At 39.7% G+C, this 27,302-nt stretch overlaps 2 protein-coding genes across 3 annotated transcripts in view; one reads left to right on the top strand and one right to left on the bottom strand.

Moving 5' to 3' along the window:
• The window catches only part of cyth3b (cytohesin 3b), a 35,608-nt gene extending 21,200 nt beyond the window's left edge, over positions 1-14,408 (top strand). The window contains exons 2-13 of one of the 2 annotated variants that reach the window (XM_027285848.1): positions 1,202-1,284; positions 1,586-1,650; positions 2,549-2,615; positions 2,796-2,914; positions 3,387-3,467; positions 4,264-4,376; positions 6,111-6,259; positions 6,762-6,873; positions 9,927-10,003; positions 11,239-11,310; positions 11,422-11,576; positions 13,521-14,408. In XM_027285848.1, coding sequence (XP_027141649.1) covers positions 1,202-1,284; positions 1,586-1,650; positions 2,549-2,615; positions 2,796-2,914; positions 3,387-3,467; positions 4,264-4,376; positions 6,111-6,259; positions 6,762-6,873; positions 9,927-10,003; positions 11,239-11,310; positions 11,422-11,576; positions 13,521-13,593 — 1,166 coding nt within the window. In that variant the 3' untranslated portion in view covers positions 13,594-14,408. The remainder of the gene's footprint in view (positions 1-1,201; positions 1,285-1,585; positions 1,651-2,548; positions 2,616-2,795; positions 2,915-3,386; positions 3,468-4,263; positions 4,377-6,110; positions 6,260-6,761; positions 6,874-9,926; positions 10,004-11,238; positions 11,311-11,421; positions 11,577-13,520) is intronic. The other variant, XM_019253235.2, reaches the window with a different exon arrangement.
• Positions 14,409-18,519: 4,111 nt separating this feature from the next.
• On the bottom strand, positions 18,520-26,794 carry cacng5b (calcium channel, voltage-dependent, gamma subunit 5b). Its single transcript, XM_010730668.3, has 6 exons — positions 26,562-26,794; positions 23,401-23,657; positions 21,877-21,963; positions 21,235-21,375; positions 21,002-21,147; positions 18,520-19,787 (listed from the first exon to the last, which is right to left on the bottom strand). Exons 2-6 carry the CDS (start codon positions 23,594-23,596, stop codon positions 19,527-19,529), a joined length of 831 nt encoding a protein of 276 aa, XP_010728970.1. The 5' UTR covers positions 23,597-23,657; positions 26,562-26,794; the 3' UTR covers positions 18,520-19,526.
• Positions 26,795-27,302: the final 508 nt, after the last annotated feature.

Genomic DNA, 27,302 nt, shown 5'->3' with positions numbered 1-27,302 from the left:
AGAGTTTCTCCTGTTTAATTTAAAATACAATATGATTGCATTGTTATGTGATTAGTAGTGTTTCATGCTTTTTGTTGGGGAGCAACCCCAATTAAGGGAGGGTTGTTTTTAACTCTAAAAAACTCCACAGTACACGACCTGCTCAGCACCAAACATCAGACAGACATAGTTAGTGACCAGCTGGTGAACATCATGGAGCATTTAGCAGCTAGAGAGCCTGATATTTCCATCAGGAGTTGGTACAGTCTACTGACGTCACCTGTTGGTTTTGGAAGAGCTATTTGAAGCTCAGAATCTGTGGCTCTGGCTGCCGCCATTTTTGTAGTCCTGCCTTTTCCGCCTAAAATCTGGCAAAAATCATCGACAGGCCGAATGACGCCTGGGTGATCAAATAAGCCACCTGTAACGGCACTTACCTGTCAATCAAAGCGACCACGCTGTTGATTATGCATAACTTTAAGCATTCCTTGCACTTGGCATAGACATGGAGGTTGCTGCTTGGAAGAGACCAAAAACAGAGCTAAAAGAGAGTGAATATGGGTCTTAGACACATTATACGGTAACAAACACGATGACAAGGAAGCAGCTGTTTGCTAACAAGTTCATCATATCAACTTAAAAACTGATGATATGTCAGCGTTTTGTTCACAACTTGTGAGAAAATCATCATTATTGCTCTCACTTCCTCCATAACTTGAGACCAAATTTTAACATTTTCTGCCTCGTGTTTTCTGGCACTCCTTTGTTCTAAATAAAAAATGTCCAACCATGAAAGGGTCTAATGTCTTTGACTCTTTGTGGTAGGATTAGGACAGTTTTTCACTATAATATTAGATATACTTGTTCTTAATACTTTCCAAAGACCAAACCATTCGATAATCCGTCCTCGGAGAACCATCAGAGCATAACTCATATACCCAAAGAGTGTTGAATGGGTAGTTTTTAGATCACTGAACATGCCTTTTTACAAACATATCTGAGCGTATGAGCTGTCTGTTAGTGTATTAATTTAGGTCATGAGTAATGTCTCTGGCATGGATTCATTGAATAGGTATGCTGCACTGTCAGGCTTAATCCCTGTGACTCTGACAGGCTGGTCTGAAGGTGAATTAATTTAATCCATCCTCATAACCCTGCCCCTCCCTCTCTCTCTCACACACATGCTCTTTCATTTTTCCCCCCAACTCTGTGTATTTTCCAGTACCTGAGGACCTGTCTGTGGAGGAAAGAGATGAGCTGTCGAACATACGACGCAGGAAAAAAGAGCTTCTGGATGATATTGAAGTGAGTAACAGTGTGAAAATGATGTTTTTAATTGTTCCAGCAGCAGAAAGTTGTCATAGGTAGTTGCTATACATGTAATCTGATGCTTGCTATATGCTTTTATAATGTGCATGTGTTAGTAATGTTCTTTCAAACTGTCCAGCATCTAATAAACTAAATATGAGGATGCACTTTCCTATCAAAAAGTACACAACTGTCAAATTAGGAACCTTCTATACAGAATTTCGCTGGATGCATGTTGTCCTTGTCTGTCAAACACAAATCTAGTGACCGAGTCATTTTGCTGTTTTCTCCTCTGCAGCGGCTGAAGTTTGAGATTGCAGAGGTAATGACTGAGATCGAGCAGCTAACATGTGTGGGAGAGAGGTGAGTTTATTTATTTATTTATTTATTTATTCATTTTGACTACTTGATTAGTCATTTTATGCATGATGACTGCAACTAATGATTGTTATCATTATCAAATAATCTGCAGATTATCCTGATTGTTGTTTTGTGTTTTAAAAATGATCTTAAGACACTCTGTGTCTTAGGACACTCTGCGCTTGATAATGAATTATTAAAGTCATTTTCTGTTGATTGACTATTGAATTAATCAACTGATTGTTGTAACTTCTAATTTGTTAGCTTTAAAATGTAAAAAGATACTATTCTACCATATGATGGAACCATTTTGGCTGGAACCACCAAATATCTGGCATGTTTGCTTGACTCAAATGATCAATCAATTATCCATATTATTCATTTATTGACTGATTAATTTTTTTTGAGGACTAGTTGGTTCTTTCTTTTGCCTCCTCTGGCCTCCAAAGCCTTTGAGCCATGTTGTTACCTCTGCCGTGAGCCTCACACCTGTCGCGTGTGTTGGCGTGTTTGTCTGGGAGTGACGATGTTTGAGGACAGTCCCTTGACTAAACATTAGCCAAACAGTCTGTATTCAGAGGCTGTCATTCAATAGGTTGGAGAGGTGGAGTGAGGCTGTGTGTCAGGATATGTATGTGTGCTTGAGTGTGTGTGTGTTAGTGTGTCTCAGGTGCAGCTTTGGGCTATTTTGGGCACAGACGCACAAAGGTGGAGATTTCCCTGTGGGGTAAATGTGAAGACGGGTGACATTAAAATGGGAAATATTCTTCCAACTGGCTGCAGGATGGGTTAAATAAACAAAAATAAAGACTTACTAAATAAACAGTAGCCTGAGGACAACACCACACCCTTAACTGTCATCTGATGGATGTTTCTTTTCTTTTTTTCTTTTTTTTTGCAGTAAAACCACGCAAAGAAACAAACAGATCGCCATGGGGAGGAAGAAGTTCAACATGGACCCTAAAAAGGTCAAGCTCTGCCCTAAACTGATTATTTGTCACAACCAATAGCACTGTTACCATTGAATTACACCTTTATGATACGATTGAGTCGTCCCTAATATATCCACCAGGGTTATTAAAACAGACCAAAATAGGTAACTGACCTGTAAGTGTGCTTATTATTATCCTTTTCTTTTTCTTCTACAGGGGATTCAGTTTCTCTTGGAGAACGATCTTCTCCAGAACACTCCAGAGGACATTGCACAGTTCCTCTACAAAGGCGAAGGGCTTAACAAAACAGTCATCGGGGACTACTTAGGAGAACGGTGAGCTCTCCAGTTTTCCTTCTGTTTTTCTTCCACCTTTCTTTTTCCTCTCCCCATCTCTCTGTCAGATCTCCACTGCATGCGCTCAGACGAGGGCGTAAAGCTCCAGGAAATTAGTAGTCTGGATTTATGGAGCTGAGCAACGGCAGGAGACCGTGCCAGTAAAATAACTGCGCGGACATGTGGTTCTTATCGAAGGGATATCAATGGGGATAGGACTGTCAAAACAACAGGAGATTTTATGCTGCCTGGCTCAGCCGACACACTGGCTTTCTGTCTCAAACTAGTACTGAGACATGGCTGCAGGATTTTACGTTCCACCTTGACCCGCAAAACATAGGAATTTGTCCCTGCAGCGCATTTCCGAATTGAATCCAGTATCATAGTCTTGTCAGTGTCTGTTTTTGTTCTGTTTCTGTTTAAAGAGTGTAAATATTTGTAACGTGTGGCACGTGTCCCTCCTCTCCTCCAGGGATGATTTTAACATTAAGGTCCTTCAGGCGTTTGTGGAGCTTCATGAGTTTGCAGACCTCAACCTTGTACAAGCCTTAAGGTGAGTTAACAATCAAAAATAACACATATAAAAAATATATGTAAGTCGGGGTGTATTCCTACAGGTTAAATATAATCCAGGATGTGCAGCTTGAGTCATACATACATCACTGTAGTGGTTTTATTTTGGCATTAGTCATTGCATAAAGAGTCAAATCATCCTGTTTCAAAGTAACACAATAGTACAGGAATGTGTGCTTGCATGTATTTGATTAAATTAGCGAATGCAAAACCCTGACAGATGAGGCTTTGTTGCAAAAGTTAAGCTAGATTCAACTTGTTTGCAGATGATACTGTCATTTATTTTGCTGGCGAACTCTGCACTGGTGTCCTCACTACATCAACACAGTGGTGTCATTTAAAATGAATGGGATGAAGGAGATTTCTCACACAGTGCTAATGTTGGTTAAAACAGCAGGATGGATGGTTGAGATGGGAAATGTTTGCAATTTATCATTATATCGATTTTAAAATTGGATTAAACCGACCTTTCCTCAAAATCAGCGTTTCCCAGTTTTAAAAATCTGATAATTATTTAAAGATCTGAAAGAGGTAATTCTAAGAACTCTGATATGAAATTAATGTGGATCATTATACTGTTTCTTGTTTTAAAGTCAGTCAACAGAGTTCTTGTTGATGCTGTAGCCAAATCACACACGTTGACACTTCTCAGTGAGACTGTTTCCATTTAGTTTTCTCCTTTCTTAATGTTAATGTAAAAATATTCATATATAGTCTCTTAATATTCATTTGCATCAGTATTTCATGATATTTTCTCTCTGTTCCTGCTGTCGTAGGCAGTTTCTGTGGAGCTTCAGACTTCCTGGCGAAGCCCAGAAAATTGATCGTATGATGGAGGCGTTTGCCTCCAGGTACTGCCAATGCAATCCCGGCGTCTTCCAGTCCACAGGTACCCACACACACACACACACACACTGCAGCAGATATATGAGTCAGACTCAGTCAGACAGTCCAGGACAGATACCATGGGCCAGCCAGACCACCTCAGCTTCAGATCAATGCTTCTGACTGTCTGTCTTTCCCGACTAGACAGCTGGACCTGTTTGAGCTGTTTAAATCTTTTAAATCTTTAACATGTGGCCACAACACTGAAGATTTCCCTAAAATGCTGGAGAATATGAAAACTTTTATGAAGGTTTATTGGTTTACTCTCCGTTTTCCACTGTAGTTAGCAGCTTGCTTACTAATCGCAGCATAATCACTATTTGTGTCTCCAGCAGTGATAATGAAATTGATCACTGGTCAATAGTGGTCATTAGTGCAGTCTTTGGTCTGTTGCACATCGTCTGCTGCTGCTCCTGTGTTAACCGAGCGGGTGTTGAGGAGGACACAGGTGACAGCTCAGGTCATGAATATTGATGGTGGTGCAGTGGTGACACACCCAGACTTAGTTATTGGTCATCTCTCAGGATCAGTGCACTCAGGGTCGTAAATTACAGTGCAGGGGACGTTGACTGGGGCAGTTAGTGCGTGGATGGATGAGGAGGACGGTGGTTTGCAGGAGTTATGATGTGGAGTCAGAGGAGCGGTGGATCATGGATTTGTATGCGTGTATGTGTGTGTATGTATGTGTGTGTGTGTGCTCACTCTGACTTTACTGCATCATGGCCTTGGAGGGCGCCATGACTGTGTGTGACCCAGAATATGGGGCTCTTTGTTGATTAAAATTTCCTTTTTATGAGACAGAGCCTTAAATTTGGTGAGAAAATCTTTTGATGGAATGCTGTCTAATTAATAACAAATCATTTGTGCTGTCATCTCAATACCATTATAATAAATGAAGGAATATCTTCCACTGTGCAACACAAAAATGATGAACATATATTATCTTTAAAATTTTGCAAATATAACCGAGTAAGTGAGCAATCTTGATACAGTTTTTATATAGAGTGCTGCAGGGATTACATGTTTTTGGAGCGACTTGGTTCCTTCAACAAAAAGCCAATTGGAGTTTTCTATTAGATTCTGATTTATTGCAAAAATAACTAAAATAATAATAAAATAAGTTTGTAAACCAAAGTTTTATTTAGCAAGATAAACTTCACAAATGCACCCTTTCATGATTTATGAAGCATAAATGTGATCGCCAGAAGCAAAAAGATAATATTCATAAAATAGACTTTATTCATCCCGCACCGAGGAAATTCACTTGTCACAGCAGCTCGTATACAAAAGGTGGATGAAATTATATCACTCATAGAAAGAGAAATTCTATTGGGCACGGATATGATGGCAGTCTGTGTTCAAGGCTCCAAAGTCTCAAATAAAACCTGTATTTAAAATCTAAGTTGGAAAGTTTGAGTTCTGTAGTCTCATTCAGCCATTTAGCAACACAGAAACAAGTTTGTGAACTGACACATTTTAAGTTGTAGTACAAAGCGTGAAAATCTCTTAAGCTTGTGTTAAACACAGATGCCTTATCAGCCATTTAAACCAAGATAAGAGAACTGGAAGTGCTAAGAAGCTAATACATTTCTGTATTTTTGGACTCATTCCTGCAGCACTCTATTATAATATCAATGATTTAAACCAGACAAAAGATCAGTAATTCAAATGTGTTCGTACACACTCAGAGATGCGGTGCTGTATTTCACAGTGACACCCCGTGTAATTACCTCCACAGACACCTGCTACGTCCTATCATTTGCCATCATCATGCTGAACACAAGCCTGCACAACCCCAACGTCAGAGACAAGCCCCCCGTGGAGCGCTTCATCTCCATGAACAGAGGGATCAATGAGGGGGGAGACCTCCCAGAGGAGCTACTCAGGGTGAGAGCTTTGACCGTGTTAGTTTATTAGATATGACAAATGTATCCGATGTAGCGTGTACAAACATAGTGTTGGTATGTAAATACTACATTGACAATTAAAAGTACAGAGTCAGGCAGTCAGTTTCCCCGCCGTGCAGCAGAGTCATGCCTCACTGATTGAGATATCTGCAGCTCAGCAGAGTTAGATCTCCCCAGATACTGATGCTAAAGATCTTCCGTGATCTCTTAAAGAACATAAAAACAAGCTCTGCCCACGTACTGTAAGCTGAGGTCTGTAACAAACTGCCCTTGACTTCTTTTTAAAGAAAAAGACACGTTAAAGAGCTGAGTTACTGAGGTATGAATCAACGTTCCTGATGCTGAAATAAAACCTTTCAATGTCTTGTTTAATGCACCGTTAATCTGAAAGGCGTTGGAGTTTGATGATTGGAGGACGGAGCGAGAGGTGTATGTGTTTAATCCTTTTCCATAATCTCTTTCTGTTGTCTGTCTCTGTCCAGAATCTGTACGATAGCATCAAGAGCGAACCCTTCAAGATCCCAGAGGATGACGGGAACGACCTGACGCACACGTTCTTTAACCCAGACAGAGAGGGCTGGCTGCTTAAATTAGGTTAGTGTGTGTCTCCATACATTCCCCTGCTGAGGGAATGCAAAACATCCTGGATATTTTCCTGCTACAACCGTTGCTTTATTCTGACAGCCGAGTGAGAACTCGAGGACGGAGCGAGGTTAATGTCACTCGTGCTCTCTCACTTGATGGAGTGATGCACTGAACTGGATTAGATGATCACTGGTTAGATTTTAAAACATGCAGACTTCGAAACATCGACAATATTGCGTTTGAAGCCTTCACAGTGTGTAACAGATATGATCTGAGTAACAATAATGTGTTGGTGCTGAAAGGTGTTATTAAACTTTCATCTTAAAGTCCAAGACCGGATGCATAAAAGGCTGTGCGTTTGCAGACAAAGCCTGATATGCATACACACTTTTCTTGCCAAATTTATGAAGCTGTGTGTATGTGTGGCTCTGTTTTATGAAGCCACTTTCATACAGTTTGTAGAATTATGTAATACCTGGATGGAAATGTGAGGAAAAGTTTTTGCACTTGGCTGAAAAGTGGAAAAGTTGGTTTATCGATAAAAGCAAAATATAACAAAGTGCAGTGGAAACCGTCTTCGAGAATAAATCTTGACGTACATAATAATGTCACTGACAGTATAAATAATGGATGTCATATGTGTGACGTCACCCATCGTGTTCTGAGGAGCCAGTTTGAAGCTCAAAAGACGTGGATCATCAGTGGACCTGAGGCGAGCCGAATGACGCCAAACAACTATGCATTATGCATAACTTTCACACCTTAATATATAATATATCATTTGAACAGGTGAGTTATATAAAAATTCAGACTTCAGACAGAATTAGCTATGCTTCACTTCACAGCCACGGAGGTTGTCGCTTGCTGGCATGGCGATACTGGATAGGTGGTAAAAAAAAATAGATGGATGGATATATCACACTAGACTAAGAAAAGTGTGCATACATTCTCACGGCATGGCTCTTCTAAAAAAAGGATTTTATGTGTGAAAAGTGAGTCTGTGGGTGTGCATTGTTTACACATCTGGCTTCAGACTTGTGAAAATCATTTTAATGTAGTTTGGGAAAAAACACTGTAATTATTTGTTCTGTGTGCCAGAGATTGAGCGGGGGTTGTATGCTTTCCCAGTGAGGTAATACAGTTCTTGGACGTCTCTCTGCTCTGTTTTAGCGTTTGTCTTCGTTTGTTTACACGTGTTTTTGATTTTATTCCCCCTTCGCTCTGCTGTTCACACTACATTAAAGACATTAAAGATTTATTATTGAACATAAAACCGTTTAAGAGCCTGGGTACTGTTAAAGGTTAAAGGGCAATCTCCCTGCAGGTGATCAGGTTTATTACTATGTTTACACACACCTGGCTCTGACCTACACATTCCTCTGGGTCTCCGTCGTCTCATCAAACTAGCGAGTATGAATGCAAATAGCTCCATTGAGGCTCACAGACCTAACATGATTACATTTGTGTGCGGTTCCTCCCCGGAGCCATTTCCCTGCACCAGTTCTCGCTATAATATTTCTAATTTTACTCTCTAAAAATAAACCCTGGAGGATGTGAAGGAATAAAATCTCTCTTTACGCAGAGCGGAAATTTAACCACGCTAATTCAATAGCCGGAGTGTGTTGAAATGTAAGGAAAACCCGAGGCTTCATGTGAGGCGCTGCGAAACAGGAAATGCTGCAGTGAAAAGATGTGTGTTAGTGATGAGAGGAACTAATCAGAAATGTTGGGTCAAAGACACGCACACACACACACACACACACACACACACACATACAGGAAATGTGTAGAATTTTGAGAGAGATTATTTTATTAAAATATGTTTTTGTTATAAATGAAAGTACCCAAAGAAGAGCTGACTTCATTAACTAATAAGCTGATTTACCGAATATTAATGATCTGTTTTAAGATATGATAAGATCAAAGTTAGCAGCGAGTTCATTCAGTCACGTCTCTGTGATGCTGCACTCTCAATACTCCCTCTGTAGTCTGTAGCATCGTTAGCTCCTCCATCTTATTACGTTCCCCATGATAACAGACGGTATGATTTGGTCATGGTTTGTACCGTCTTTTTCACTCCCGGCATCTCCGTCTCCTCCTCCTCACTTTAGTATGGATCACTACTAACATAAGTCCATTTAAGCAAAAATGCCAAAAAAAAATTATTATCCAAGCCTCTTAAATGAGACATTTTCCTTTAGAATTATTTCAATTATTTTCTAATAATTTAGCCTTGTGGTCTGTTGGTTGGGCAAAAGAAATTCGATTCATGAAGAAAACACTAATTAGCTGCAGTCTGATACAAAATACTTAAAAATGAGTTCCACCTCCGCCAACTACAACAGGAAAATGTTGCTTTTACATGAATGCATGAGTAATAATAATAAAATACACAGTAATACACAGTAATAATAATACAATACACCTACAGTGTAACAGTCATGGATGTCTTTTCTGCGTTTCTACTATTAATACTTAAATACATTTTCATAATTACGCATACATACTTTTCTGAAGTAACTTAAGAGTATTTTTACAGTGTAGTATTACCCTTTTAAGCATGTGAATACTTCATCCACCGCTGCTTTCTCAAAGCCATGATGCACACACCAGGACGGCTTCCCCGCCATCCCTACTTTTACATCTCTGACACAAGTGGTGTTTTCCTCTGCAGTCGCTGCCAGAGGCTGATTTCTGTTTCACACCAACGTGTCTCTCTCTTTGGCTTTTTTAGGATGTTGTTTGCACGAGTTAACACGTGAGGTGGTGAACTTGCTCCGAGGTTTGCTGTGTGTGTCAGCGTGTTTTGTTTCTATGTTTTAACTGTCTGCGTCAACATCCTTCAAGGGTGCTTTAGGTTCACATCTACCGTTACTGTTGTTGCTCCGCTCTCCTGAGAGCCGATACATACTACTTTATAATATCTATATTATTTTTAAAGTAAAGTGTGTCTGCGTCATTGATGAGTGTCACATGCCTGATGTTTTTCCTGATGAGAGACAGCCAGTCTGTCACTGTGGCCTTTGTGTGACTTCCTGTCTGCCTCTTCCTTTTCCTGTCAGGAGGCCGAGTGAAAACATGGAAGAGACGGTGGTTCATCCTGACCGACAACTGCCTCTACTACTTTGAATACACAACAGTGAGTGTCGCACTAAGATGATGTTTTGATCAGTAAAGTGTGTCTTTGCAGGCATGTGTGCAAGTTCTGGAGTGTGTTTGTGTTTCTACTGACATGGAGTCTGTTTATGGCTCTTCAGCCATCAAATAAAGTGAAAAAGGTTCATTTTGATGTCATAATGTGTTATTCAAAAATACACTTCATGAATATTGTCTGGTTCCCAAATCCAGTTGGGATGATATTTAGGATTTTGGGGGGTGCCAGAATAAATTCTGGGAATATAACAAAGAAAGAGAATTATTACATTTCTTTTTTTTTTTACTATATACAATAGCCATATAGTTATATGTAGTTTTTTTATTTAAAAACTATGACACAGTGCTCAACAGATATTACGTGTGAGTAATTTTAAAGCCATAATGTAAAATTTTGCAAAAAAGAAACAAGATATCCTCTTGCAAATGAAAAGTTGAATTCATAAGCAGTAAAACATTTTTCCAATATAGCCTAATATATAATATTTTATAATATAATAGAGCCTAACTTCGGGTATGACCATTAATATAGAGTCCTTTTTGTTTTATGACTCTCTACTTGTGTTACACTATTGTCAGCACAGGTTAATGACTCTTTCTCTACTTGTGTAACACTTACACTGTGCTGATATTGGCTAACGTTGGCACAGTTTGATGATTTCATACAGTTAGGCTCCACTCTGTTTTGGCACGTTGCAGATAAATATTTTCATGTTCAGGTCATATAATGGTATGTCTTTTTAAAGCAACTATCTCAAGAGAAATCTTGGGAAATAAAGAGAAATTCAACGTGTCAGTCGGCTATCCTATAATTTCCACTTGTGGCTACTGTGGCTGCTATTTAGAAAATGTAGCAGCGGATTGGCACTGTGTGGGAGGTTACCACAAAAAGGCTTATTTCTTTCTATTTGACTGTTATCGTCCATGTGTGTTTGTCTATCTTTGCCACTAATATTTGCATCATTGAAGATTCCTGTCAGTGCCTCTGTGTCCCTGCTAGCTGCTACATCAGCACTGTCCTCTCTCTACCCTGGTATTATCCTTCAGGACACTATCATTATGTCCCGTCCTCTGGTCTGACTGCTGCACACATTATCTGCTCTGTTAAAGAGCAGCGAGGACGAGGGGAGAGAGGTTGATTTTCATGCTAGTGAAACATGTCACGTGGCTGTTTGTCTCCTTCATCTCATGTTTCTCCTTTTCATCCCTGTCTCCCTCTAGGACAAGGAGCCTCGTGGGATTATCCCACTGGAGAATCTTAGCATCAGGGAGGTGGAGGAGCCCAGGAAACCCGTGAGTGTTGCCTCATTAGAGACCTCACCACGTTGAGTATCTTTCCTCTTCTGTTACTGTGTTTACTGGACGCTCTAAATCAAATCACCCTGCTCTTTGTCTACTCTCCAGAACTGTTTTGAGCTCTATAACCCCAACCACAAGGGCCAGGTGATCAAAGCCTGCAAGACGGAGGCAGACGGGCGTGTTGTTGAGGGAAACCACGTGGTGTACAGGATATCAGCGCCCACGCCGGAGGAGAAAGAGGAGTGGATTAAATCCATCAAGTAAGCCTCCTCACGGGTACACCTAAAGCAAGTTTCCACATGTTGCCTGGCAACCTCACGGTGATGCCATAATGTTGACGCACTTGGTGACGAAATAATCCACGACTTGTTAGGTGGATTTTCTTACTTTCAGGCAGGCTAGCTGTTTCTAGTCTTTAAGCCAACCTGCTGCTCTTTGTAGTTTTAGGCAACATTGCATGAGAGGGTGTTACCATTATTGCCACGACGGTGATGCGGTAAGTATCAATAATGACGTTAAGGCACACCCTTGAATGCAATATTGCGATTATACAACAATAACCAACCTAAATGAAACATATAATCAAAAGATTTTCACATTTTTGGGACAATTTGCGCTCAAAATAAACATTGTTTGCTTTCCGTTTCCATGGAGATACACAGGGTCTGACTAATACCTGGGAGACAATCAGTCCAGGCAGTAGACTCGGGAATTTATGGGAAATTATGGGAAGATTTACAGCTGACCCTTGTCAGGGAACTTAAATATAGTTGGGGAAAATATATTTTAGCATAATCTTAAAACAACCAGATTTCATGCACTTATATATCTGCTATTCCTCAATCACATGCACTTACTGCAGGGCTGTTGAAGCCACACATTTGAGCCCGTGGACTGCATAAAGGGAGTTTTATGATATTATGGGGTAAATATATTTGATGTGTGGTATTAATGTTTAACTTGCAAATAGCACATGAAAATGCAGCAGATCATTTCATTGACCATTTAATCTTATCATGATTCTAGCCTAGCCCCAATTACTAAATTTCCCCAAATTTCCAGTTAATTCCCATAAGTTTTTTTAAAATTTCCACCTCTTTGCAAACCCAATCCTGTCAGCACACAGACTTTTAGAACAGCGCAGCAGAGATATAAATGGTGAAACAGCTCCGAGTATTAATAACGTTGCTGTCAGTGACCTAAATGTTGCTCTGTAATCACCTGCACAGAAGATGGTGCAATGTCAAAGAGAGTTGGCTCAGCAGAACTGAACACTTGTATACTGTAATACAGTGCAATCCCTCCTCCTCCTCCTCTTCCTTCGTACTCTCAGAGGGTATTCACTGGGGAAATGATGGAGGATTAGTCACTGCTTATAGCATCCCGAGGGTGAGCCAGCAAACCCAGCAAACCTATCCAGCAGAGGCAGCTCTGCACTGGGGCTAACGTAGGCTAACGAGCCGCAGCTTGTGCTTAACCGGAGGGGTCCGAGAGGACTTGGGGGGGGCATTTTATGGAAATCTAAAGTAGAGATGATCACAGAGGAAGCATCTTGAGTCACAACTGTGTATGTTTAAGGACATAAATGGAGGAAATGTATTTATAATCACGGCCTACAAAGGAGTTTTTGTTTCATGAAATTAGGTTGTGCGCAGTGACAGTGAGCAATATGAAACAGCTGGATAGTCATTGTTGATACACTCATTCTTTAGCGTGCGCATGGTGTTGTGAAAGGGAATCAGAGATATCCGCAGTGGGGGGTTGAGCCTCTTTTTGCTTTGTGCAGGCGCTAACAGGATTTAGCAGCCGTGAAACTGGGTTCCTCAGTAGAGCCCAAATGGCTTCCTGACTCACTCGCTCTCCAAAAAAACAGGAGAACGCAGAAGAGTCACTAATCTCGAGCGCCGTGGTTCGCCCTCGTTCAAAGCGATGAACCTGCAGAAGTGTGTGATTGTTCTGGAGGAGGTTCCAGCAAACTAGAGTACCAAGAAAAAACTTGGGATGTTGGGTGGGTGGTGTAGAGAGGGGAAGTGGGGGTTCCTCTTCAGAAACCATGGAAACCAAAGTAGGTCACTCTTTTTTTTTGATCTAGTTAAGGCAGGGTTTATATAAATGTGCCTACATTTCCATATCAAAGATGCTCCTCTCATGTGGCCTTATTTATTTCATAGCTGTCCTATGATTGGCTTCTTTTTCTTCTCCAGGGCCAGCATCAGCAGAGATCCTTTCTACGACATGTTGGCCACCAGGAAGAGACGCATCGCCAACAAGAAATGAAGAGGGACAATCTTCTCCAATCTCCACCATCTCCATCTCCATCTCTTTCTCTCCCTTTTTCCGTTCATGAACAGATAAACGACACTGCAAGAAACCCTGAAGACAAACCTCAGTTTCTCCCCCCTGGACTGTCTGCAAGTCACGTGAACTTGCTGGGGAGACATAAAACACTACTGAGGGGACAGCAGAGCTCCAGAAAAATCAGATATATGGATTTGATTCATACATGGAGCATCCAACCAGTCAGTTTTTCTCTCCTCCATCTCATAGAGACCCCCCTACCTCCCCCTCTCAAGGTCATAACTTGTTTCTAGCTCTCTCTAAAGCACAACTGCCATGTTTCAGGTGCACATGCATGCATGTGAGTTATTATAGACCAATATGTTTGTGTCCGTGTGTGCGTGTGCGTGTATGTAGTAGTGTGCATGCTATCAATGCACACAGCATCTACAGTATGGGTGCATAAGTCATATAAATGTTCCTCCACTGTGCTTTATCAAGAAGTTGTAATTCAAAGTCAGAGTTCAGACGTGTGGTCCGACTACAGACGTCGTCATCTCACTCTGGTGCTGAGTTCTCCACTACTACAGGTGCCATGGCTGAAGCCCTGTTCAGAGTAACCTCAGAAAACAGCGCTGGCTTACATTTAAGGTTCCTAACAAAGCATTACAGTCTTGAGTCAGCTGGGCTGATTTCATTTTATTTGTGAGGAGCAGAGAATTTTTGAAATGTGCATACTTTTTTATTTTTACGTTGAGTAGAAAATGAGCTTTTTGCAGAGGCTTGAGATGAAACTTGCTTTTTGGACTTAAAGTTGTAATCCTTAAGATTTCAGTCCGGGATAATCTTGTGTGGCCCCTGTTTAACGGTGCCGACAGCACGTGCAGTTTAATACTACAGCAAACACTCCTTGAGCAGCGACTAGGTCAGAAATTCACACACATAACTGCTACCGTGATCTGATTTGGTGCTGATAAGTTGAAACTCAGTAACATTAGTTACCTTGTTAAGGAGTTGGAGGTGTGCCGCATGTTCATTGGCGGCTCCTTCCTGTTCCATTACCTTTGAATTAACAATGTTAAAACTAACCTGTGTGTTGTTTTGTACACACATCAATTAATCAGAGTTAACGCTAACCTCAGTGACAAAATTAATTTTCGTTGACTTCTGCTTCACAATAAAAGCCTGTATGCGTCATTTCCTGTGAATCCTGTACATGTGATGGCAGAGCCCGCCACTCCCAATAAAAACTAATATTTAGAGAGTAATTTAAATAATTTGCTTTAATTATTATTGCATAATAATATAATTATTTAATGCTTTAATTAGCTATTGCAGATGAAATGCTGTCCATAAATAAATAAATTATCAAAAACAGGGTTTGGTTACATGAAAATCTTAAGGATTTTAACTTTAAAAAAGTCTTTTCAGTCTACTGGGTAGGTTTTATTTATGGCTGTGCAACGGCCCAATAGGGTACCAGTCCAATTAAGCTTTTGTTTTCCCTCTTGTCTATGACCTATGTCAGTGAAGGTCGATGTACTGTTGTGATCCTGTTTGCATTTGATTTGTAACCCTGAACATTCATTGCTTGCTTTTTGTGTTCTTCTTTAAAAAAAAAAAAAAAAAAAAGTATCTATAAATATAACCAACTATCATTTTGTATTTATTTTCATTTGTGAAATGGTTTAATACGACCTGTAAATGTTAAACAATGTATGCTTAAGTTATGTATGTATATATAATGTATAGGTTTTTCTGATCTCTTTGTTGTAGTATGCACACTCTGTGTAACACGTTTGAGCCCACGTGGCAGACGTTTGAATCAGCTGAAGTTTGGGGTCTTCTTTCCAAAAGCCTTAAACAATAACCATAAGAAAACATATAACGATGATGATGATGATACTGGTCAATAACTGTGATGATGCTGTTTAATAAGCCATGACTGATGAGTGAGAAAGATGGTTGTATTTTGCGATAATGATAAAGATATATAGAAAAAGTGATGTGTGATGTTGAAGACGATGATCATAGTGAAGTAATATTGATGATGCTATCATTGATGATGTCAGAAACTATATAAACACCAGTAGTTTTTTATGTGATTGTAAAATAAATTGAAAGCCTTGTGGTCAGGGCAGAATATTATCTTCTACCGCCCTGTGTGGGCTTATAGTTACATTAACTTTTATATTCTCTGTAAAAGCTATTGGTCACGTTGTACATTACGTGTATCTATATAAAGTATACATAAAGCTTACAGCAGATGTACGGTGTATTTATTATTGATGCTTGTCTTGACCTACATCATTTGCATAAGTAATGAGCTCTCATTAATGAATTATAAATCTCATCTCGTGAGGTGCTGTGACAAGCTGGATGGATGTATCGTGTCGTCCTCAGTCGTGCAGACCGGCGGTCTATAATTTGACCTGCTCGGATAAATTAAAAACAAGCTGAACACGAAAGGTAAAAAAAAAAAACATGTTGAGTCCCCTCAGAGAAATCTGAGTAGGAGAGTGGATGTGGTGCAGGATGATTGAGGAGAGAGCGCCCTCTACTGTTATTAACTACAAGAGCCAATTATGATGATAGTATGAGAAGAAATTTATTTAAATGACGATAACTCACATTCATTTATGATTCTGAAGGATTACAGTAAGGGCTATGTTCTAATCTTACAAAGGATAATCTACCGTAATCTAATAATCTAAAAACATAAAGTGGAACCACGACATCATTTTATACTGACTGGCACAAAACAAAGTCACTTACTCAAGAAACTTTATTTGGTACTATGACCACTTATTCTTGTCAGGGTTACGAGGGGCTTATCCCAGCTGGGTAATTAGAGGGGTACACCCTGGACAAGTTGCCAGTGCATCACAGGGCTGACACATAGAGACAAACAACCATTCATGCTCACATTCACAATAATAGGAAATATAGATATATAAGAATAGAAAACAAACATCACCTCAAATTATAGTAATACTTCTGAGATGTGCTGGAGGATTGTGGGCTGGTGGGGGACTTACATGTACATACTGCACACGCAGGGAGTGATCACCTGCATCATGGCGAGCAGAAAGGGCAAAGGTCGTAACAAATTTTACTCACTTTTGCCACATTTTGTTGAGTCTGCTTCTTCTTCATCTTCTTCTGCATCATTTTGTGCCCCAAAAATTTGGAAGGCCTTAACGAAGTTGGATCCACTATCAGTTGTGGTTCTTACAACTTTGCCTCTAAACTTGTATTGGCAATGGACAACATCATGAGCACCAGCAAGCATGCTCAATGTGTGAGACCCTCTCAATCTTTTGCACGTGAGTGCTGCAGATTTTCTTTCCAGGGACTCTTCCTCTATCCAATGGCATGTGACTCCAAGGTAACTTTTTGATGAGCTGACCAACAATCAGTAGTGGTAGCAACAAATTTGACTTTATCCAATGTTGCAACCAAAGTCTTCTTAATGTGATCAGCAGCTTCACGGATTCTGGATGACTTTGGCATGAGGTTGTAATGTGGTAACCAGTTATTTGAAAGTGGCTGTAGACCCTCACATATGAAATCGATGACATGTCTGGTAACTTGGCTTGCTTATTTGCTGAGAGCTTGTTTGGTGTGCCTGTGTGATCGTGGCAGTGACAAAACAGTGCGATGCACTTTATACTTACAAACAATTGTACAATTGCACTGCTGCTCTTTTGACCTGCAGCTGCTTTGAAATGGCTCTAAGTGACTTTCCTGACTTGTTCAAGTCAATGATTCGCTTTTTCAGATCCGTGCTGAGCTCCTTTGACTTTCCCATTGTATGGTTTGTCGGCGTTTGTATCCAATGAGCCCTATTTAAATGGCCTCAAAGAAGTTACAGCTGTAGTCACTCATAATCACTTACAAGAAGTTAAGAGGCCATGCTATGAAGCTCATTTCATTGACACAACTTTCAAAGTCACCAAAATTGCTAATTCATGTTGCTGTGTGTATATCTTTGACCCAGCAGATTTGGTCACATTTTCAGTTGACCCATAATAAAGTCATAAAAGAACCAAACTTCATGAATGTTTTTTGTGACAAAGAAGTATCTGTTCCAATCACTCTATCACAGAAAAATGAGAGTTGTAGGAATAACTGGAAACTCAAGACAGACAGCCATGACATTATGTTCTTTACAAGTGTATGTAAACTTTTGACCACGACTGTACAGTACTTAATATTTTTGGCACATCAGCATCACATTGTCATAAGTATCAGGACTTCAAAAAGAATATGCAAGAAAATGCATCTTTTCCGCAGAAGGAACCAGGTGGACTTTATTCTCTTTATTCTCAGAATATTTACGACTTTAGTCCATGCTGGACTTGAACCGTTCAACCTCCAAGTCCCTACAGACCTCAGTGTAGAAGAATAACCACATCAAAATAATGTAATAATAACATGTAAACATGTAAATAAACATGTAAAGTAAATAAAGTGATTTTCCTGTTGCTGAGCGTTTTACTGTTTTTACTTTTTACATCTGACTAAATTCATTTCAGGATTTTCCAGCTTAAAATAACTTTTCGTAAGAATGGATATTATCATGTTATGAAGACTTTTCTGTCCAGATTTAGTGAGATGTCTTTGTACCAGCTGCTACTAAGAGATGATCTTCATTTACTTCTTTCATTGTTACTAAAACTGCAATCAACCATGTTTTAGTTAGTGTTCTTATTGGAAGACGAGCATTAATGACAGTATATAATGTCTATGTAATATCAAGTACAAACATCAGGCTTCTCAATCATGTGTTGTGTGTTTTATGTTAAAAAAGTTTTATAAATTCAATAAAAAAGTTAAAAAACAAATAAAAAAACAAACACTGCCTCCCAGTGGATAAATGTAGGATCACTGAATAAAACTAAAGGCGGTTTGGTTTAATGGCAGACTTTATTTTTACAGATTAATTCTTCTCAGTGTAGCTACATCAAGACCAACAGCACTTCAAATGCACCTTAATCTTTACATGAATTTGTATAATGTCCAACAGCTGTACATATAATATAAAAATCTATATAATATATATATTTGTGTGATCTCAGCTGGTTCTGTCTGAACATATTCACGTACCTGGGTCTCTCCTAAGACCTGAAGAATCCTCATTTGATAACACAGGGAAAAAAAAAACTGTTTTATCATGCTTAGTGACCATCATGGGGGAACTGTCAAAATGTTAGAGACAAAAAAGCATCTCTAGATAAGACACAAAGCAACAAGAACAACCAATGACTCTTCAGAAGGCTTGATAGGATTTTTTGACCCCGTTTCCTTCAAGGACCATAATATGTTTGATTTTCATTAGCTCTCACAGGACAGTCTTTGTGAGGTTTTGCTTTGGGAGTAAGGTTTCAATCTTTCTAATGTGACACAATATATCACTATTGCCACAGTTAAGTGCGAAAATGTCCTAAAGAAAGGTGTATTGCAAAATGAGGAAGATATTCACGAAAAGAATCAGTCATAGACATCTCTATTAGCACCTCTCCACATCCATGGCTATTCATTCTGGTAACTCTTTCCTCACATGTTTGGTCAGTCCTACTTGTACAACAAAAACAGAACATTTAAATCCTCCTTCAGATAAACTTGAAAAGATTTCAACTTTAAGACATCATAACCATGTTATTTTTTTCTAAAACCTGCAGACTTTATCTCCAGCAAGTAAAAACGTAGATTCTGCTACAACAACAAATTCCCAAAGAGTCTCTGATCCTAAAAAAAAGCCACAAGTAGCTCAGGAGGACACGTTTTCATATAAGTCCTCAGGCCACAGTCGAAGCTGCACATTTCTCCCTGAAAAACATCAAACTCAGGTAAATATCTAAGACTTTTTTTCTTGAAAGGAAACCATCCTCACTAGGCATCAACGACCTTTTAGTCATCATTACGTGGCCTCAGCAGGGCGAAGACGAGACCTGATCATAGTCGGGGCATTTGAGGAGGGCCGGGTAGCTGGCGCTCATCTGAAGTGAAGCTTCACTGGAGATGTCGGAGGGACTTCGTCCACGCGACCAGGCCTCTGGGTGGAGAAACTGGCCTGAGTGGTCGGAGCAGTTGCTGAGACGAGGGCGGTAGAAACTTGGGTGACGAGGTTGGTAGATCTCCTCTGCTGTGTAGCGCTTCATGAACAGGTAGACGGACATGACGCCTGCACTCTGCAGTGTAGAGAGGGAGACATTGAAATAAAATCAATAGAATTAAATATATGGGTAATAGCCATAGCTCTTTACACCAGATAATTATTTATTTCATTATAAATCACCAAATATTCCTGTTATTATTTATAATAATCATGTTAATAAAGAATTGTAAATATGGATATTAGTACAGTTCCCCTCTGCAAACACTGGAGGGCGCTCATTCTTCATACACAACAGTATACTGAAGCAGTTAAACTACACAACTGCCACCAACATTTATCTTTACAGAGCTCATTGTGTTCAGAAATGTGTAGAAATAGGACCTTGGTGTTAAAATGACTGCATCAAAACAAAAACTATAAAAAAACATTATAGACATAATAAAACTGAAGAGGATGGCAGGACAATTGAATTATATTATATAAATGTACCTAAATGTCTTCATGTCCAAAACTGAAGTTAATTAACACTAATTTAAGTGTTAAGTTTTGATTGATTGAAATTTTTATTTTGAACATGTAAAAACAAAAGACGACAATATAAAGAGGTCAAACCTGTACGCACACAAACTGAATTATTAAGTTCTCTTAACAAGTACAAATTAAATCTTACATGTTCAAAAGGAGTGGGAAGACGTATACACTTATTTCTTCTCCTTCTCTCTTCTACTTATTAGTATTATATAATTTATATTATAATTTATAGACTCCTGTACATACATTTCTATATAGCCTACATACACACAAATTCACATATTTATACATGTGAATTTGTGGTAAACATTTGAGGAACAGCACTTAGGTTTTTTTTAATTTTATTTTAGTTATAACTTAAGAAAATGTTTATTTTTATATTTAACGACAAGTTAGACTTTAATGATTCCTCACTGGGGAAATGTACTTGTCACTGCAGCTTGTATACACAACGTGGATAAGAAATGATTCATAAATATAAGAAATATATTGAAAAAAAGTCATGAAGTCAAGCTGGTGTTAAAGAGTCTGACAGGTGTGGTTGCGCTCCTTCTTACATGGTGGGAGTAGCAGTCTGTTGCTGAGGGAGTTGGTGAGATTTATGTCTTAACTTCTTTGGAAAATGACACAAAAAAGTATCCTCACTTTAACATGTCATCCTTTGAATGTGTTTTGAAGATCATTAAATAAATCAAATTTATATATTTTGCACTAAACAGCCATACAAGTTGTTTGCGTCTAGGTTCAGTTCCTCACCTCAGTGAGCAGGAAAGAGATGGCAGCAAAGGCAAACGACCAGCCGTACTTATAGGTAAAATAGGCCTCACTGCTCTTAGTCCTGTTCAGCATTTCATCATTTATACTGGAGATATACAACACCAGACCCACCACCAGAGCCAGGCCTGAGAGACGGAGAAATAAATATCAAATTAAAAAGAAGTGGATAGAAACATGACAAGAGATAAGAGAGAAAAAGAAGATTCAAGTACCGGAGAGGATGAAGAAGATTCCCGAGACAAACGCCAGGATGGTGCGATGAGGTCGAACGTGCCCGATGTTGTTGAGGACAAAGCCGATGAACATGAAGAAGAGGCTGACGAGAGGGAACGGAGTGGCTGAGCGGATCATCTCTGAGGAGAGGAGGAGAGCTGCTGTTTAACCCCAGAACATATGACAAAGTAATAATTATTATGTTTGCAGAAAGATACAGACAGAGTACGAAATTTAATCTCAAAGTGAAACAGTCCATTGGAAGAAGGGGAAACAATCTTAAAATAGGGATGAAATGAAAACATTTAATCGACATCTGCTCCTTTGCCATATTTGTTCGTGAAATGAGTACAACATCACAACTTATTACACTGACGCACCAGAACGGATTTATCCTCCAGTGATGCTTCAACACTGAGATACACTGAGGGACTTGTGAGGTGAATTGTTTATGAAAAGGTAATAAGTATTCTGGAGAGGAGCAGAGCATCAACATGAGGGTTTGGATGACTCAGACTCATCTGTCTGACTACGTACAGATGATTTCTGAGCACAACCATATTAGAAAACAAGTTTCTGTTTATGTGAACAACCTCAAGGAGCCACCTTGAGTTATTAAGGCTGTAGCTGCTGTTACTCACTGAGCACATTTACTGTGGACTCTGACGTCAACTGGACGTTCATGGGCATGATGTACGTGATGGTAAAGCAACGACCGGACTCCTCACCTGAAGAGAGAGAGAGATAAAAACCGTTGACACACAGTTTAGAGACAAGGTAAAGACAAGACAGACGAGGAGACGTGAGGAAAAAGAGGAAGGAGGCAAGGGATTGTTACAGGACAGACAGGAGCAAAAACTCTTCAGCTGAGATGGCACAATAGATGATCTGGCGAGTAACAATGGCTAAAGGGCAGGTATATATACGGCGGAGCTGATGAGGGAATTGGGAGCAGGTGTGCAGGTTGGTGTGGAGGTCAGGTGATGCTAAGAGGTGGAAACACACTGAGGACGTGTAAGGAGTGAGATATTAGAAAATGTACAAAGACATGGGTCATCAGTGGACCTGAGATGGGCTGAGTGACACCTGGGTGATCTGTAATGGCACCCACCTGTCAGTCAAAGCAACCATGCTATTAATCATGCATAACTTTTATCTTCAATATAATTTGAACGGGTGAGTTAAAAAATTCAGGCTCAGTACAGCTGTCATGAACGGGGAAATTTGATTTAGAGACCAAAACTTTTTGCACCAGGCTGTTTGTTTCTGCTGTGAAGTTGAACATTTTAACATGGGAGCTTATGGAGATCGACTTCTTCTGTAGTCAACCATTCAAGGAACTGCAGTTTTTGGCACATCGGTGTTTGCTTTACACAGCCACGAACATTTCTTATATCTTATTTGTTTAACACAAACAACTGTGTGGGGTCAGTAACTTCCTTGAGTCTCAAGGAAGCAACATAACCTGTGTAAAATTACATTTTCCATCAACAAATCTGGGCTATGATTTACTCTGGATTACGTCTGTATGTTAGTCAAAACAGACAACATGAATCATGTGGAATATATAGGCATATGCTGACATTATTTAGCAAATAAAGTATGTTTTCTTTCTATTTTTTAAACACATTCTTGATGTGAACTTGGTTTCCTGTATTTCAAATACATATTCAGGATGGATGTCCCTCCCCTCAGACACTGTTCTCCTTACATTTGTCATCAACTTTTTTTTTTCTTTCATAAGTGTGAGTTACATCACATCCTCATCATTATCACTTCAGCATCGCACACACTGTCATATACAGACACCAGCTGGAATAATCCGCCAGCTAATTCTGTGGCACGATGAGGTGACATCTGTCTCTGGAGACGTGTAGGTGCAAATGTGTGTGTGTGTGTGTGTGTCTGCATATAATCATGCTGCAGGACTCATTGTACACTGAATGTATCTTGTTTTATAGTGTGCGATAGAAACACAATCTCCTTTTCTATCTATTTGTCGCTCTTTCTCTCACACCTGCCTCTTGTAATCCACACTCACTTGAAGTAATTGTGAATGTCGTCATGTGTCAAAGCTGATGACGATATGTTAGTGTGACTGCTGCGGCCACATTTAGATGCTATTTTACGTCATATTTCAGAAGCACATCACACTCGTTACTAACCGGCCAAGAAGCAGACTCTCCAGAGGCCGGAGTGCAGCGAGGTCTTGATGTCGGTGCTTTGATTCAGAGGCATAATGACGCCCTCCTCCAGGTACAACCAGTAGTCGGTGCTGACTGCCACTCCCAGCAGCCCCAGGCCGCTGATTGCAAAAACGCTGCTCAGCAATGTCAGCGCCTTCCTACCGCACGCGCTCATGGTGACAGTCGGGGGAGCCTCCAGCAGTCGGTGGTTAAAAATAAGAAGTCCAAGAAGCAAGCTGGAGGAGGAAGAGGAGGAGAAGGAAGATGAATATGAAGACTCAAACTGTTCTCAATCAAATACACAAGACATAAATAATAAATACAGATAAAGAAATATAAGTAATATAACTTCATACTGATTAATAACTGCTATTTCATATCTCATCAAAGTATAATGTTATAATGCCAACATTGTCTTGACATGTCAATCACAAACACTGGTGTCAGATGTGAGACTGGCTGCTGCTTCCGTCTGAATGAACGGGAAACAAATCACATGTGACGTGAAACTGTCTCCGTCCTGTTTGTCTTGACTGACAGACCAAGACTGTGATGAAAAGTTGCATTATAAAACAGCTTTGTTTCTTTTTTTTTGTGTGATTTCTTCGGGACTTTTGAGCCTTTATTTCATAGAAACAGCTGAAGAGTGACATGAAGAGAGGGAGATGAACCAAACCCAGGCAGCTGTGACTGAGCCCCTGTACATCGGGTGTCCTGAACTATGAGTTCTAAAGAAATAGCTTAACATTTTAGGAAAGACAGGTATCTGTTTTCTTTGTGAGAGTTGGATGAGAAGATTGATACCACTCTCTCTTTTTTGTTATATCGTATTTGTTTAACTCATACAAAAAAAGGTAACATTAAGAGGTGTTTCACTTCAACTTCACAGCAGAAATAAACATGTTTACAACCTGGTACAGCCTTGATCTCCATAGCTAATTTCCCCATACATGACAACTGTACAGGGGCTGAATTTCTATTCAATGTATATTAAGGCTTAAAGTTATGCTTTGCCACTTTGAATGACAGGTAGGAGCTGTTACAGGTGGTTTGTTTGAGCACCCAGATGTCATTCAGTCCGCCTCCGGTCCACCAATGATCCACGTCTTTGCCGATTCTTAGTTTAGCTGGGAGGCGGAAGATGCAGTACATCCCACATAGCAGCTACCACAGCGACCACACTCTGAGCTTCACAACGGCTCTTCACTAACCTGTGGGTGACGTCACACATGCACTGTCCATTCTTTATACCGTTAATGATATGGACTTTTTGTGTCTTTCGGAAACCATCACTGGGACACTGTTTGGTGGCTCACCTGGAAGCAGAGACATCATTTCTCTGCTTCATTCATCTGGATTTTACTTAAGAGTTGATTACCTTGGTCGCCTCTGAGCTGTCTAATTAAACCTTTAATGAGTATTCATTAAACTCTGCATGAGAAACTCTGCAGATTCATCGTGTAAACAAAACCCCAACAACGTCAGATTGTTTTACACGATCATCCCACTGGGCCTCGCAAGTGTGTTTGTCTGGCCAGATGCTTTATGAGCTCATCTGAGAAAAAGGGAAAAGGATGATAGACAGAGAAGGGCTGTCTGTGAGCTTCATCTCTTTCTTCTGTCCACGTGATATTTGACAGTCTTCGACAAAGCTGGAGAGATTTAAGAAGTCAAATGTACTCGTCACGATGGGCAGCTTATGAAATGTCAGGTCAGCCAGAGCAACTGCAGGAATCAATAGCATCTTAGTCTGGTTGTTGTGCAGGTAGATCTAATCTCAATCAATCCTGTCAGTCACAAAATGATTTTCACGTCTCATTCTCAGTTCAGGTTTTTGACTCGAGAGCCGACCCTTGCAGTTCTTCCCCTTCCAACATTAAAGTTTTATAGTCACAATAAATCATAATTCAGTCCATGATGCCGCTAACACTTTCAAACCTGCCATAAAAAGAATAATAATAAAGTCAATAATAAACCAGTTTGATCCTCCAGACTGAGGGACATTAAACGCGTTACAGCCGACTACTGTGAATACAAATTATCACGTTATTTGACATTTTACAGAAACAGCCCTGGAAAAAAAGGTGGGACGTTGATAAAAATCATGTATCATAAGTCAGAGTGGGAATTTGGCAAACTGATCACATAGATAGAGAGAGACATCATCCACAGTGACAGGGTGATGATTTAAGTCCCATTCAGGACACATGTGAATGATTTATGGACAGTCAGCTAGAGGACACACCGTCAGGGAAAAGCCTCATTTGAATGGCATGAAAATGAATTCAAATTGTAGTTCTATAAGTTGTTCATCCTAAAAATATATGCACTTAAAAGTCATTCTTTGTTGGCTTTTGAACAAGCTGCTCCAGAAATCTACTTGTCCACCAGCAAGGTCACGTCTCTTACTCACAATCAGTTGTCATATTCAGCTACATGGTCAGACTCTTAAACCTCTAGGCCACCGTGCAGAATGCCCATCTATATTTAAATGCAAACAAAGATGTATCCCCAAGAATTTCATCTAAAATATGCTTCATAATTGTCCCCAGTCGAGAAAAGGCCAGATGGGAGAATTAAAAGCATTTTTATGGTTTCCTTATGATCATGGAAATGTTAAAATATTATGCCCATCTCTCTTTAAAATAATCATAATGATTAACTGTACAAACACACTTTGAACTACCACAGGACTGTAGTCACATCCACATCAGATGCCATCTGCATGTCAACATACTGAGGCTTTAAATTAAATAAAGTAAACAGATGAATACAAGAGAATAGAAACACTTATCAAACACATGACATATCAATACTCTCTCACTGCTCTCCAACACCAGTCAAAACATGATCTTCTTGCAAATGATGAAGCTGCACAGTTATTTGTGACTGACACTGATAACAGTTTCATGTCAACCCTGAATCACCATCAGACTCATGTAGGGACTTAGAGCGCATCCATGCGTGTCATGTCTTGTGGCAGTATCCTATAAAGCCAATGAAATACTATAATTTAAATAAACGTGATTATATAGGAGTAGCATGTATTAACTCACAACAAACATCAGACTTTATCCGTGCATGAGTTACAACATACAACATGCAAACACTGAATTTCAAACAATGACTCCGTTACATACTGTTTGTAGTAATCTCTCTCACGCGCTGCGTTTAAAGTTGTGGGCTTAGACCCTCCTGCAGATATTTTTGTTTTTTCTCCGTCGATTTGATCACAAATTCCTTCAGGAAACTGTGAAGTGAAGCTCAGAGCGACCAAGACACGCAGCAGTGCGTCAGACAGCGTGGTCCTGCTGCACGAGCTGGTTTCAGCTGCTGAATGCAAACAGAGAGAGAGAGAGAGAGAGAGAGAGAGAGAGAGAGAGAGAGAGACCCTCCCCTTGATAGGACATAGTGGCATCTAGTGGTGTAGCTGCTGATTACATCCCCCTCACCTCACTCTCAGATGACATTGTAACGCATGTATAATATTGCCTGATTGTTGAGTCACATAATCTCACATCAGGATTATCTCAGAAAAGTCTAACTAGCTTCCTTTCAACCAAAAGAAAACTGATAATAATACACCCTCTCCTTTTTTCTGAACCTTCTTTCTATCCAAATAATTATCACGCAGTCCGGTGTGTAGGATTTTGTTTACTCGCTTTACTTTACCCTTCTTAGCATTAAAGAGAAACTATGGTGGATGTAAAACATCATAAAAGAGCATCTATAGATGTAAAAGACTCATTCTGAGGTAACAGATTTTAGATTTTTATTGATTTTCATTTTTTATGCACTAATGTAAACATAGTTATGCATATTTTTATTCCATTTCTGCTGTATCCTGTTAAAGCCTCCTAAATCTGACACTGGACCTTTAA

The sequence above is a fragment of the Larimichthys crocea genome, chromosome XII (assembly GCF_000972845.2).
Source record: "Larimichthys crocea isolate SSNF chromosome XII, L_crocea_2.0, whole genome shotgun sequence".
In the NCBI taxonomy this organism is placed as follows: domain Eukaryota; kingdom Metazoa; phylum Chordata; class Actinopteri; family Sciaenidae; genus Larimichthys; species Larimichthys crocea.
Note: the sequence above shows the minus strand (reverse complement) of the source record. Positions and strands in the feature narration are given on the sequence as shown.

Bases quoted from the DNA above. Each gene is read 5' to 3' on its own strand.
- cacng5b (XM_010730668.3), bottom strand. From the start codon at position 23,596: ATGAGCGCGTGCGGTAGGAAGGCGCTGACATTGCTGAGCAGCGTTTTT. The intron at 21,148-21,234 runs GTACTTGAATCT...TCCGTCTCTCAG, and splicing joins AATCTTCTTCATCCTCTCCG to GCCTGGCTCTGGTGGTGGGT. The intron at 19,788-21,001 runs GTGAGGAACTGA...TCTACACTGCAG, and splicing joins TCTCTTTCCTGCTCACTGAG to AGTGCAGGCGTCATGTCCGT.